This window comes from Macrobrachium nipponense, chromosome 30 (genome assembly GCF_015104395.2).
Source record: "Macrobrachium nipponense isolate FS-2020 chromosome 30, ASM1510439v2, whole genome shotgun sequence".
NCBI lineage: Eukaryota > Metazoa > Arthropoda > Malacostraca > Decapoda > Palaemonidae > Macrobrachium > Macrobrachium nipponense.
In genome coordinates this window covers 35,660,325-35,675,314 of record NC_087218.1, presented here as the reverse complement: position 1 = coordinate 35,675,314, position 14,990 = coordinate 35,660,325, and the positions used below count along the sequence as shown (strand labels likewise).

General features: G+C 42.8%; 1 protein-coding gene across 1 annotated transcript in view; it reads right to left on the bottom strand.

Moving 5' to 3' along the window:
• Positions 1-4,272: 4,272 nt before the first annotated feature.
• LOC135202112 (DNA replication ATP-dependent helicase/nuclease DNA2-like) overlaps positions 4,273-14,990 on the bottom strand; it is a 94,982-nt gene continuing 84,264 nt past the window's right edge. The window contains exons 11-15 of the mRNA XM_064231363.1: positions 5,793-5,896; positions 5,336-5,522; positions 5,005-5,187; positions 4,580-4,878; positions 4,273-4,489 (exon numbers count right to left, since the gene is read on the bottom strand). Of these exons, the coding sequence (XP_064087433.1) occupies positions 4,273-4,489; positions 4,580-4,878; positions 5,005-5,187; positions 5,336-5,522; positions 5,793-5,896 (990 nt within the window). The remainder of the gene's footprint in view (positions 4,490-4,579; positions 4,879-5,004; positions 5,188-5,335; positions 5,523-5,792; positions 5,897-14,990) is intronic.

Below are 14,990 nucleotides of genomic sequence, written 5' to 3'. Positions count from 1 at the left end.
AAATATTTTTGTGGGGTGGGGTAAGGGGGAAGGTTTAGAGGTCACTGGTTTCCGCTCTCTTAGGAGAGTAGAATTGAGTGAGCGATTACTTCAGAAATACGCACTTGAATCAGCCATTTTCAAAATCACGTTCAGTTGCATAAGTCCAGTCAATTTTAACGGCTTCATTGACCAAAGTATATGAAAAAACAAAATTGATAACCTTATCCTTTAAAAAATTATATTCAAGTTCTTACTCTGACAAATAAAAAATTGAAAAATAAGATCAAAGTCCCGCTCTGATTCGCACAGACGGTTGTTTAAAGATGAAATTCACATAACATAAAGCAAGTTCGTCAGTGATAAATATCTTATTATTTGTCAAGTTTTTTTTTAAGTGTTAGTAACGTTTCTTGGAAATATAAAAGCTCTTGTGATTTAAGATTAACGTTTAAGGATTAGTCCAACAATTTTAGTGGTTACGTACGTATATCAGATCTATGACGTATAGGCTTTGAGACACGTTTCGCGCGCTTTTTATTTTTTATGACCCTCTCGGTAAAGTAGACAATCCGATCTAGTGGACGAATTTCCCCTAGTAAGAGAGAGAGAGAGAGAGAGAGAGAGAGAGAGAGAGAGAGAGAGAGAGAGAGAGAGAGAGAGAGAGAGAGAGAGAGAGAGAGTGTTGGACTATAGTCTTACGATTCAGACTTTAGTTATGTGTATATATATACATATCTGTATTACATGTATGTATCTGAGAGCGTAATGGTTTACGTAGGTGCATGTGTGCAATAATGCGTGCATGCATTAACGATAAAACTAAAACAAAAATGGACCCCAAGATCTCACTGATTTCACGGAGTAGGCCTACTACATCACATGAAGTCGACAGTTTTTGCATACGTTTCAGTATCGCGTAGGCCTATGTGTTTATCCGTATACAATATCTCTTGACTTATTCATATTTCATCGTTGTTCAGCGCTTGTCTTGTTCTTTCAGCCCGTGTACAAACACACAATAGACTGACAAAGCAGCATTCGAAGTTATTGTCATTTATGTCAACACGTTGCGTGTAGGATTACTTTCCCACCCGCATGCATAATTTTTACCTGATAGCCTTCTGTTTATTTCATGGTTACTGTATTTTTCTTCTTCTTATTCTGGCCCCTGTTTAAAGTGTCAACGCTATATGTTTCCCCGAGATGATATAAATAAAATATTGCGACCACTAGTACTAGAGTAAGTAATTCTATTTAGCCCATATTTTTTTCTGATATCCATTAAACTCGAAGAATCGCTACATATAATTCTATTAAGTATCCTTTTCTTTCTCCCCACCCCCTCCCCCTGTCTCTTGTTTCTCTCTCCCCTAAACCCCAGCAAGACCCCTTTCACTTGCATCTTAAGAAACATGCGAGGAAAATCACTTCAACAGTTCAGTGCAGTAACTTTAAAGGAGCATGTTCAAGCAACCTAGACCAAAAGCGTCCCTTTAAACCCTGATGCAAGACCAGCAGTTGAAGCGCCATCCTATTTTTAATACCAAGTGGAAATGTTTGTGCGTTTTATGTTGGAATAAGTCATGAAATCATGTCGTGGTCATTTTGAATTAGCTTCCACACCTTTTTTGGGAATGATTTTGGAAAATCTTTTTCAGAGGACTTGCATGACCTTTGGAATGACTGTTTTTGAGAGCTATTCATAGTATCCATGCTCTGTTTCATATGATGAGTCTTGTTTTAGTCTGACATCTTTCCGTTTTTTATTCTCACAATAACCTCTATAATCAGGTTATTGAACCTGAACAAAGATATTGGCTTATTACTTTAAACACAGTTTGGTAGTTTTATCTTAACTACAATTTAAATGTGGAAGTTTAGTCTCTCCGTATGGTATTTTTACATTGCATGGGGAACCAGTGATTATTCAGCAACGGAACCTATGGCTTTACGAGACTTCTGAACCACATCGAGAGTGAGCTTCTCAACCAGAAAATACACATCTCTAACCCTCAATGGAATGCCCAAGAATCGAACTCGCAGCCACCGAGGTGGCAGGTCAAGACCATACCGATCACGTCACAAAGGCGGTGGAATAGTTTAGCTAGTGCAGCTATGGAATATTCTCATCAAACCAATGTTTAAGCAAGGAGCAAATTCATTCCTACTCTCTGACATGTAAATTGGGTGTGTTGGTTTTATTTTATACTCCCTCGTACAGTATTCATTCAGTACTTAACACCTTTGTTTTTATGAGCTCGTATCTCTCTCTACAGTGATTTTCCTTTGGAGTCTTCTTGGGTTTACAGTTTGTTCACTCTGTCCATGAGGGTTTTTCAGCTAAAGATTTAAGAAAGGAACTTAATATACTTTATTATCTATGAATAATTATCATATGGACAAGAAGACAGCAAGGCAAGAATAAACTTCCAGTGCTAAACAAATGTACCTGTTGTATTAAATGAACTGGCTAGGAATGGAATCTTAAATACAACTTAGGCCAAAGGCAAAGTGCTGGGAATTACTATATGGTCATTCTGTGCTGAAAGGGGAAACGGCAAAAAGGTTTGGAAAAGATATAACGGAGGAAAAACTCACTTCTGTACTGGGAAAGAAATGTTAGGAGAGGGTGTGGAAAGTAAGACGGAATAAAGAGAATATGAACAGAGGTATAACATATGGAATGATGGGTTGCAGCTAGGGACCGAAACGGACACTGTAAAGAACCTTTAGTATTGCCTATAGTGCACCACACGAGGTGCACTGATGGGAAGTATTTATTTTTGTTACATATTAATAAAGTACAGTTCTTTTGGTTATATCATTTAACTATTTTGCATAAAATGGAAGGTTCCCAAAGACATTTTTTGGCTGGCCCTCCATTGCAAATCTGTTGACCAGTCACAAACTTTTCTTAAATGTGTCTAAATTCTGTTATCTTTGGTTTATTCCACAGAAAGATCAACTTTAATGATAAACTTTGCATAGTGACTCAAAGAATCAAGAACAAACATTTATTATAAAATAGAACTTTATTTATGAATAATTATCACATGTATAAAAAGGCAGCATTGCAAGAATACCTTGCAGTGCTAACGAAAGCATCACTGATGTTTTAAATTGGAAACTGGCAAGGAACCTATATTACAAACATCATAAAGACATAAACATCAGACACTTATTGCCATAGGAAACTATACATACTTCTACATTCGGGTATAAAAGGGTTTATTTTTGTGCCTTACAAATATAATTTATTGGTTGCTACAGAGCAAATCTTTCATGGATTATAAACTGAAAGACAGTGGGTCTGATTTTCGAAAATGAGTCTTATACTTGATGCATAACCTACTCCAGTTCTTCACTTTGTATATGTTGACATGCTTTGATGTATACACGTGCCTGGTCCTAACCAAAACAAGTAACTGAAGATAATATTTTAGTGTATTGTTCTCAAGAATACTAAAACTTTATTTTATTTGGGAATTGGTAATATACCATACTGTGACGAGTAGCCAGATATAGCTAACTTCATTGAAATACTCACAACAGAAGTCATAACTTGAGAACCAATAATAGTCTGGTACAAAAACCCTGTTAGTTGAACTTCAAATATTTGTCAAGTGCTCCTCCAGACAGGAAGCTCTGAATTGTCAAGTTTCATGAAGCTGGACAAACCCAAGATTCTCAACTACCTCATATTTCCATGTTTTAGTAAATTTCATCAGATATAAAAACAACAGTAGTGTAAATAGAAACGTATTATTAAAGTTACTCTGCATATCTCAAAATTTATGAAAAAACATACTAAAAAAAATTACAAAGAAAATAGCTGTGGCATATCTTTGTAATTTTTAAGATTTTAAAGACTTTTTCAGCAGTCTAAAATCAAAAGCAGTCTTACGCAGATTACCTAAGTGTAATCAATATGTTTTTATACAAATTAAATGGTAAAAAAATTTAGAGGATGTTTCCTAAGAAAATCTCTCCTTGAAAAAAATGAAACTATACTATGGCAAAGAATTATATGAACCAATATGTAACAAAACCTTGTTACTTTAAAGGCTAACTAAATAATTTGAAAAAGTTTATATAAAAATGTTACAAGGAAGAATCACAATAATTTGAAAAAAATAATTTATACATTTACCAAATGAAAAATCCTACATAAGGAAATACAAGATAAAAGCAACAGACTGGTTTAGTTATTATAATATTTCATTAACTGTTAAATTATGCTTTAACACTAAATCTCTATTCCATGTATTTCTGTAAAACTGCAATAATTAGCTAAACAAAAGCCAAAACCACCCCAGGATCCGACCAACTAAACCATCGGTGCCATGTTTCATCTTGTACCACCTGTGATGACTCTAAAATGTCCGTCAGTTTTTTAAAAGGATTAAAAAGCTGTAATGTTGCATGTCTCCAATCATGGATGAGCTTGTACTTTGCACGAGTTATGGCTACGTTAAGGCGACGTTCATCTTGTAAATATTTCACCAGACTGTGGACAGAATGGCAAACATGATTACAAACAAAACAAAGAATTTTCATAGTTACTTCAAGATACGCAAGACATTATACAGTATTTTACTTTTCTGGTAAACTTATATTGGTCACAAACGAACTTTCCTGTTTTGGGTTATTCCTCCAAATAAGATACGTAATCAAAATAGTTAATGACAAAACCTGTTTTCTTACCTCTGCCTGTAATATGCCTGACCGCACACATGAATAAATAATGACACTTTTGTCTCTGCCCTGGTACTGGTCAACTGTGTTCACCTCTACTCTGTGCCCCATTTCAACCTCTTTCTTTACATGGTTTGATATATTTTTGACCTGAGCTCGGTACGGAGTGATTACACCTATGTCATCTGCACACACACCTGCCTAAATTATGAGAAAGAAAGAAAAACTGAGGCAAACAAAAATTATATATGGTAATGCCATATAGTATCTTCTTTGACCAACTTTGACCAAATAGACTTTACAGTGCAGCATACCATTTCAACTTACTTTCAATAACGCTTTGATCAGGACGAGAACACAGGCAGTCTCCCTGCTGTTGATGATCATTTTTGCACAATCTCGTTCCTCTGGTGCATGACCGCAAGTGTCCATGAATACAACAGAATGTTCAATGCTGGGGTCCAGCACTATCCTTACCCAATCAGCACCATCTGATGGAGCAGCCAACTCCTGTAAAAAAAATGAATATGAGAAATTCCTATAATAAAGAGTTTGTCTTGAAGTCGTACAATTACTAATAAGGCAACATGAACAAAATCATATAGATTTCTCTTTTGTAATTCTTCATGAACGCAGAAGCATGCTATCACTCAAATACCTGAAAATGTGGTAAGTCTAGTGTCTTTCCCTCGAGTTCAGCATTCGCACACTGTAGCTGACCTTCATACATGAGGCAATTGGCCAACTTCATGATTTGTCCATTCATTCGATACTGCTCAGTCAAACAGGATGTTGCACCCATGGAATCTAGGCGCACGAAGAGAGACTCGCTCATACCAATATCCCTAACGGTAGCAAAGACATTATTACAGAGAAAGTTAATGGAATTCTTTAAAACACTTAAATGCTCTTACTGTTAAAATGGGATGTTTTATGGGAAAAATTTTAAGATATCAATTACCTGTAAGAACTTAAGACCAGAGATCTAGCAAAATAGAAGTATTCTCAAAATTACTTAATATCTAATCAATGAAATTCATGAACACTAATTAATAAAGCTTGCTTTTAAAATGACCAAATTATCCAGTAGATCATGAACCATTTTTAGAGCATACTTGGCCTGTGAGCTTTGTATCACTGGTGGAAGCTGCTGAGGGTCTCCTACTAAGACAAAACGAGAAGCATGAAATAGAGGCCCCAGTGCTGCAGCCTGAAGAACCTGAAGATACAGAGGTACAGAAATAACTATAGTGCAGTGAACAACCCCCCCTCCCCCCGAATTCGCGGAAAATATGCCTATTCGTGGTATTTTTTTAAGAGAAATATCGACAAGTTCCTGTTTTTTTTTTTTATCAATTTCATCATAAAATGCACTTTTTTTGTATAAACATTTTTAGTGGGTTTTTCTTGAGTTTTAACAAACAAAACATGACAATTTGTCCAAATTGCATTTTCCTAACTATACAAACCCTGAGGTCCTTTTACAATATGGAAGGTAACTAGCGGCAGCTGGACGGTCGTAAGCTTCGAACAAGGGAGTTCGGTAGTTAACTGCTTGTCCAACAGTGCGCGTGCCGCGCAACTGGGAGGTGAAGAATCACTTTTGCTTTAGGCCCAGGCAAAAAACGCAGAGTGAGGGGTGGCATGAGGTGGGACTATGTGTAAAAGGACCTCAGGTTTGTATAGTTGGGAAAAATGCAATTTTGGACAAATTGTCATTTGTTCCGACACGGGATACAAACCTTTCGGTCCTTTTACAATAGGAAGGCTTACTTCTTAGTGGGAGGAATCTGAGACTTTTGTGAACAGACTGGTGTTCACCCAACCTTGGATTGCCTCCCTGGTCGTAAGAACAAGGGAGGGATCCTAGCCTCTGTCCGATTGATCGGGGTGTGCACCGCAGGATCAATGGTCAGACCTCTGGACCCAAGTAATAAGAGAGAGGCAAGCGTATCTCTTAAAGCTAGCAAGCAAGAACTTGTTCCTGTTTGCAAGAGGCAACATAAAGTTAAATGTCTCTTGTTGGCTTCCACTTCCCCCCCCTTGTTGGGGGAAGTGGTGGATATTCACTCCTATCCCTAGTGAAAGGGATAGGATGGGGCTCGGTCGAGTAGCTCAACTGCATCTCATCCTTCCAGCAGGGTGACGACCGTGTCCCTCTGCCCACAGGTAGAGGGGAGAAAAAGATGGGAAAGAGGATCCAGTCACACTCTCAATCACTCATCCATTCTACAGTCACACCAGGAATCGATGCTGTTCAGCCTGCTAGGGTCTGGGTTAGCTACACAACGTGTTGAGCCGCCACCACGGATCCTAAGGGACCAGTGTCCAAGGACCTGTGGGCTATATCCTAAAGGCCGAAGGAGGTGCATGTGGTCTGGTTGGACCAGACCCCTGCCTTCAGTACCTGCGCCACGGAGAAGTTCTTGCGGAACGCGAGGGAAGAACCAATATCTGACTTCGTGGGCTCTTGGACGAAGGGTACGGATGTTGTCGCTACCATCAGCTTCGTACGCCCTCCTGATCACCTCACGCAGTTAGAAAGAAAGTGTGTTCCTGTATACTTCTTTCTTGGTCATCCCGGTGCTAACGAAGAGGCGTCAAGCATCTCCTTCGCATCGAAGGCGGTGAAGTCTATTAGGGAGGGGATTGTGAAGGACTCGAACCGATCGGCAGGGACCAAAGGGTTCTGAGTCTTCGCTACGAAGTTCGGTACGAAATCGAGCGTCACAGATCCCCATCCCCTGGATGCTTGACTTCGCAGGGAAAGTCATGCAGTTCCCTCAGAGGAAAAGAAGGGAATAGTCGCTATCTATGACTATCCCTCTTCTCCACTTCGGTGATGTCCAGTACCCATACTGGTCTATCCGTCTGCAGGGAAGTGTCTCGCATTCTCCTATTCCATTGCAGCAAAGTTTCTTCTTCTCGGTAGTGGATAGGACACCGACACTCCATGGTGGGTGTCAATGGTATGGGTGCTGGGACAAGCTATTACGACGAAGTAATGAGTGATCTAAGTCCACAGCGTAGATCGTAACTGACTCGGGCGCTCTGACAGCTGCCGACTGACTGCGTTCGGTAGTGAGGCAAGTTGTCCAAGCATCTGAGCAAGTCACGTGACCTTCGCCTTTAAAGGGTTAGGCCGAGAGACCATACAAATCGTCTATTTGTTTGCCACCAATGCTGGACGGCGAGGTGATGATTCTCTTAAGGCATGTGCCCAACAGGCGAAAGTCAATTGCCTTCTAGGGACCGAGGTCCCTGATGGCAAGACACTCTCATAGTAGTTGAATCTCAGCTAGGGAGAAACAACACTGTGTCGTTGAAGACGAGGTGGAGGGTTAGTGCAACTACGTCTTCACAGCTGAATCGAGAGAAGGATTTCAAGATTCTGAACCTGTGCTTACCCTGTGCTTACCAAGGACTGAAAACACTAAACCACTATTTCATTGCTGTCCAGTGAGGAGTCGTAGTTGCAATGAAAACGGGGCGATGCAGCGGGAGATAATTACAGACTTCTGTTACCATGCGGTAAACAGAAAGATGAAAGAGTCAAAGAGATATCTCTGTTGAAAATTCTTGCACTGTCCAAGGCGATGCAGTAGATGGTCATTCGTGTCCAAGCATCCGAGCAAGTCACGTGACCTTCGCCTTTAAAGGGTTATGCCGAGAGACCATACAAATCGTCTATTTGTTTGCCACCGATGCTGGACGGTGAGGTGATGATTCTCTTAAGGCATGTGCCCAACAGGCGAAAGTCAATTGCCTTTTAGGGACCGAGGTCCCTGATGGCAAGACACACTCACAGCAGTTGAATCTCAGGTAGTGAGAAACAACACTATGTGTCGTTGAAGACAAAGGTGGAGGGTTAGTGCAACCTACGTCTTCACAGCTGAATCGAGAGAAGGATTCTCAAGATTCTGAACCTGTGCTTACCAAGGACTGAAAACGCTAAACCGCTATTTCATTGCTGTCCGGTGAGGAGTCGTAGTTGCAATGAAAACGGGGCATTTTTCAGTAAAGAAAACAAAGGGAGTACTGCCTGAAGAACTGCTTCTCATGGGCTGATAATCTGGAAGTAGAGCTGGCAGGTCGGGGAGCAGGCGATGTCATCCGTAACATCTGTTAATTCGGGTGAACAATGAACAATTGCACAACTACGAATACGAATATGAAGACAAACTCAGATGTCTGAAGAAATCATTCCGCATTATCGCAATGCAATGCAGCGGGAGATAATTACAGACTTCTGTTACCGTGCAGTAAACAGAAAGATGAAAGAGTCCAAGAGATATCTCTGTTGAAAATTCTTGCAATGTCCAAGGCGATGCAGTAGATGGTCATTCGTGTATGCGAGAATCCCCGTTAATCAGAGACCTAAGTCCGTGATTGTTGGGCAGAGATACGGTTCGGTAGTCAATCGTTGTAAGGGAGAGAGACATAACCCGACTGTGCATCTCGGAGAGCCAGCTGGTACTGGGCTGCCATCAGCAGTCTAATACACAGTTAGCTCTCGCTCACTCGTCATCCTGAGTTGCCAGGTAATCCATTCCATGAAGGAATGAGTTCGGCTAGAACCATCGAGTGTAAATACAAAAGCTGAGGTGGTGTTGTCGTGACAATACCATAAGTATCTTAAAATCGAAACTGGTAACTCCTGGGAGGTTGCAGGCAGTCCCGAGTTGCAGTTCAATTAGGATACTAGTCGTCTTGGTCACAATCCGTAGAATTAACTACAGTATGCGCCTACACCCCGGACAATTTAACTGCTTGACAGAAACATGTCGCGAGGGTAATATACGTAGTATATTTGTAGGTTTCTGTAGAGCAACCTCCATCCCAAATTCTTTTCCCTTCGAGGAATGAGAATAAGGATTGGAAATCAACACCCTTCGTTCTCTAGTCAAGAGAGTGAAGGAGAAGTCTTCCCCGAAGGAAAGCTTCAATGGTGAACAGAATACCGAAGACGATAGTTCAAGCCAAACTGGATGTTCCCGTCCGTTCTTCTCTATTCCAGGGTTGGCCGGCTACTGTGAGATATTCTTCCTTCAGCAGCAGTGCTTCTTCAAAACGCTAGAAATTCCAAGAATTCGAGCATTCGGCGAGGTTCCCAATTATCGTAGTAACAATTATCAGGGATTCTCGTCTAGCCCACTCTGGACCGTGGTTTCGCCTAAGTGTTTGGAGATCGTGAAAAACTCGAACACTCTCAGTGCTAGAAATTCCGCAGAATTCTAAGCACTCGGCGAAACCCCCACCGAATTTGTCAAACGATCATCGGTTGGTGGTCCTCCCAATTCCCGTAGAAATCGAGGATGGGGCAGGATCCTTCCTCAACGACAGGGGCTTACGTCAGGTAGGACCCAAAGGTCTCCCCCAGTAATGCAGTCTCCAACGTGGGATCCTACAGAGAACTCTCTGCAGGATCCCTCCCCTTTCCCTCGTAGCTGTAAGGAGAGAGGGAATGGGGGAGGAATTGGTCCCCGTCTTCTTCTTCCTTGCGGAAGGAGAGACGGGCCCCGCTCCCGAAGGAGTAGGAGGACCAGCGGAAGGACCCCTGAGAGTTGTTCCCGAAGGAGACTTCTTAGGAGGGGAGGAGGCAGCCTTCTTCTTCCGCGGCTGGGTAGCCTTGGAAGACGAAGGGGAAGAGGCAGCTGCAGAAGACGATGAAGATGACGACGACACCTTCCTCCTCTTCCTCTTCTTCTTCGTCAGCTTCCTCAGGACAGACGTGAGGTCAGCCATCTAGGGCGGAGCCGGGCTGCTGTTGCCGAAGCGACAGGGCCCAGACGCACCTGTCCGGGACAGACCAACGTCTGGGGCAGCAACACCGTGAGCAGGGATGACGTCAGCAGGTACGGACACAGCGGGAACAGCAGGAATGGCAGGAACAGCCAGCACAGCATCAGACACAGGTACAGCTGGCACGGCAGGCAGCACAGGTAACACAGGAGGCGAGGCAACAGCCAGCAACAACCTGGGTACCAGCGGCAGGTCCAGGGATGAGCTTTTTTGGGCAGCGGAAGTTTGGTCGAGGCAGCATGGCAAGCCCGGGCGGCGGTGGCATGCCCCCTCCTCGGTACGGCGATCGGCCCCTGCACAGCGGCTGTAGGAGAGACAGACACCACATGTGGCAAATAAACCAGGTGAGGAGGGGCCGCGTACCCTGGAGACAGGGTGGTAGTTGTCGTGGTCACCGTTCCATGGGTGACCTCACCAGACCCTGCCAGATGATGAAGCAGCCCCTGGACACTCGGCACGCCCTGCAGTCCCAAAGACGCCCACACCTGACCAAGGTCATCCCTCATGGCAGAAGCACCTGTGGAAGCAAGAGTTGGGTAAGTAGGAGGGGTTCCCCCTCGTGCGGGGAGGGGGGGAGCCCCACCCCAAACGAACGGAAGACCCCGAATACAGCTGTACGTCGGGGTACCGAGCGCCCTCCTCTACGCTCGACGGATTGGGCGAAGAGAAGGACCTGGATCCCCCCCCCCGAAAGGGGAAGGTGCCATACGCGGGAGCTGAGCGGGGGGCAAGAAAGAAGACGAAGTGTCTGTTACCAAGGGAGTCGCGGGAGAGCTTTCCGACGACTCCTTGGCAGGCCTTCGCTTCTTCCTGCCCTCGTACAAGCCCCACTGCACCTCCGACCAATTAACACATACAACACAAGGCTTGGTGCGAGAGCACTCCCGCCCTCGACACCGAGCACAAAAGACATGGGGATCGATCTAGGGAAAACTTCTAAATTTCCCACATTTACGTCCCTCCACCCCGGGGCACAGTCGCCGGGTAATGGAAGGGCACAGAGATTCCTTCGATCCTTGGTCCATTATTCACTTGCAATAATAATAAGTGTATATGAAAAAATGAAAAGAGTACTTACAGTTCACTTTTACACACACACAAACAGTAAGAGATAATACAAATATCCAGAAAGCGGGCAGAGAGCGATGAAGAGCACGTCTACACACCAGCAGGCCGAAAGCAAAAGTGGTTCTTCGCCTCCCAGTCGCGCGGCGCGAGCACTGTCGGACAAGCGGTTAAATACCGAACTCCCTTGTTCGAAGCTTACGACCGTCCAGCTGCCGCTAGTTACCTTCCTATTGTGAAAGGACCAAAAGGTTTGTATCCCGTGTCGGAACAAAGGCAGTTTTAAGCATTTTTATAGGGGTTTCAACTATTCGCGGGTTCTAGCTATTCAAGGGGACAATAATAAGTATAGTATATCAATATACAATATGTAAGTTAGCCTTTTACTTTACTTGATCATTTTTTTTTTTTTTAATTTTAAACTTGAAACATTTTCCTTTCATTAAATTATCTTCTGTTTTCATCTTCAATAACTTACAGAACTATACATAAGAAATTTGAAACATAGATCAAGAATCTCTCGCCATATATAATAATGCTTTATCTCTCCCTTTGCTTTAAAGAACTGGCAGTTTCAAATTGCTTGGGTGAACACAGGTACAGTCAGTCGTTCCCTGGTATTCGTGGGGAATGCATACAACAAGCACCTACAAATACCGAAAATCCGCAAATACCAAAACCCCCTCTAAAAATGCTTATAACTGCCTATTTTAATTGTTCAAGCACCAAATATACCTTCAACTATCATCCTAAAACATTTAGTCATGTAAATATGAAAATACAGTAATTGCTCTATATGAAAATTCTGCGAATATAGGCAAATTTTACGCGAATAATGTGACATATTCCACAGAAAAATCCACAAATAACTGATTCGCTGAACTGCGAATAAGTGTAGATCGACTTTACACATGTTGATGGTAACCCTGCAGTTTGACCGTGAAACACTGGAAAGATAGGCACCTCACATGTTCCAGGACGAATGTTTAGCATCATACTGCATCATTCCAAGGAAAAAGCCACAAACTAGAAATATGTATAACATTACTGTATTGTAATATGAAAGCAATGAGAGGCAATAAGAACATTTTCACATTCGAATATTAATGCCGAGAAATAACATGAATGAACATCAAACAAAACTGAAGAGGCATTATTTTCTCTCCCACAGTGCTAAATATTACAGCTCCAAAAGAGGTATTCATCAAGGGGTAGTGCAATTACACTGTCTTATTTTGAATAAAGAACCAAAATGAAGTTTTCATAATAAAACTATAATATTGTAATACTTACCTGAACACCTGAATTAGCCCGGGTCACTGACCAGCCCGAACTATATCCCCACATATTTACCCACTAAGTGAGTAATTTTAACTGTCAGTGTTACAAACGCTGCAGGTAAAATCTAGTCAAATGAGTTACCTGTGTTACCGTTGGCAACGCTGCCTCAATTAAATCATTCACTATCATATTGAAGTGGGAGGAGGGTAGGAATCATTCAAGTTTTCAGGTAAGTATTACAATATTAGTTTTATTATGAAAACTTCATATTGCAATACACTCCCTGAACACCTGAATTAGCCACATCAACAACATTTACTCGGAGGTGGGATCAATCTAATTCAGCCCGACCTGTCCACGGAACATATGCAGGTAACTCATAAACAACCTACCATGTATAAAAGCATGTATCCTCACCTAGTTATCGAACTCGGAGGTGAGGATGTTTGCAAAGAAAGTACTTCAACATCAGTGTTGAGTCTAAGGTACCGTCTGAGTCAGAAGTACCTCCCATGTGATAAGCTATACTTCTTATTTATGGAGGTTAGTTTAGACAATCTCCTCACCTAGTTGTTGCAGCTCACTAAGTGAAGGATAGTGCAAAGAAAGTACTTCAACATCAGTTGTCCAGTCAGTCTGGCAAGATACCTCCATCTGAGTCAGGAACGTCTCCTCCCATGTGCCATGTAGGCTATACTTCTTATTCATGGAGGTAAAAAGCAAATCTCCTCCTGGTGTCCGCTGTGTTCAGCCTGGTTCAGCTCCAGGCCTCACTAGGTGAGGATGCTTGCAGAGGAATCATAGTGCCATACCGTCGGTGTCAAGCCCAAGGTACCGTTTTCCTGGTGAGTCTTGAAGAACCTCCATGTGGATGTTCTATACCTCTCATGTATGGAGGGGAAATGGTGAACCTCCCATGTGGCTATCTAGCCTCTCATGTATGGAGAAGTTGACTGTGCAGAACCTTCAGTTCTCTACTGCTCACTGATGTAGATGACTTGTGCTGAAGAAGTTGTAGTTATTCCAACATGACCATCAGGATCTGCCTAACCTCAAGGGCCTAAGGAACAATACACTCAGTCTAAGCCTGACCAACAGAAACACCAGAGTTCATTAGACTATCACTGCCTCCCTAAACTTCTAACACCCTAAAGTTGATTTAGACTATCACTGCCTCCCTAAACTTCTAAGACCCTAACTCTACCAAGCCAACTATAAACTGAGTTACCAATGACAGGACCCCGCGAGTAACCTCTCAGAAGAAACTGAAATTCCCTAAGGTACGGTGTTGTGAAAAACCACGCCAACTCTCAAATAACCACCAACACAATCGCCGACACCGAAACATTCCTCCGGTAGCCAAAGGGTAGCCCTCGCGATACTTTGTGCCCTTGGATTGACTAAGAACCCCTTCTTATGAATGTCTGGATAGCGCTGAGGCAATGATTTAACAAGAAGTCCCTCCTCACCTCGACAAGAACATAGTATAACCATCAGAAATGTTAGTCTGGTATGCAAACCCCCTCGAAACCAAAGTGAAGAGGTTATCAAATAGTCCAGGCTCAGAGAAACACCCATCAACTCTCACCACATCCACACAGAGTGGGACAAGGCCTCCCACTGGCTGTGAAAGGTGTCTTCCAAATACGAGCCTCATGATCCGTAACCCCTACCACATGAATCAATGAAGGAACCCAATAGGGAAAAGCCTCAACTGACTCGTATACCGGAAGTCGGACTCCGACAAAGGTGTTACCTGCTACCTCATACAGAAAGTGATGCTAGCCTAAGTCCTTCCCCAAAAACTGTCTGAGCCAAAATCAGATCAGCCTACTTGATGTTTGAGACTGCTGGTTTGGTTGAATACAACGTATCAAACATTCCTTGAATTAACTGTGAGATTCCTCCGGAACCTGGAATGCGGAAAGAGAGAATGGACAAAGTCCACAATCCTTTATACTCGCTTCCTTCGCCGGAGAAACAAAAACCCACAACTAGCAAACGAGTCTCAGACCTGTTCGGCCACACCGGAACAAGAGAAAGGCCGAACCCCCACAAGAGCAGCACAAACCCGGAACCTACTACTACGCCTGGCTGCTCGATACCAAACGACATACAAGATCCCATCATATCTGAGCCTACCGATCCGATATACCAACAAGAAG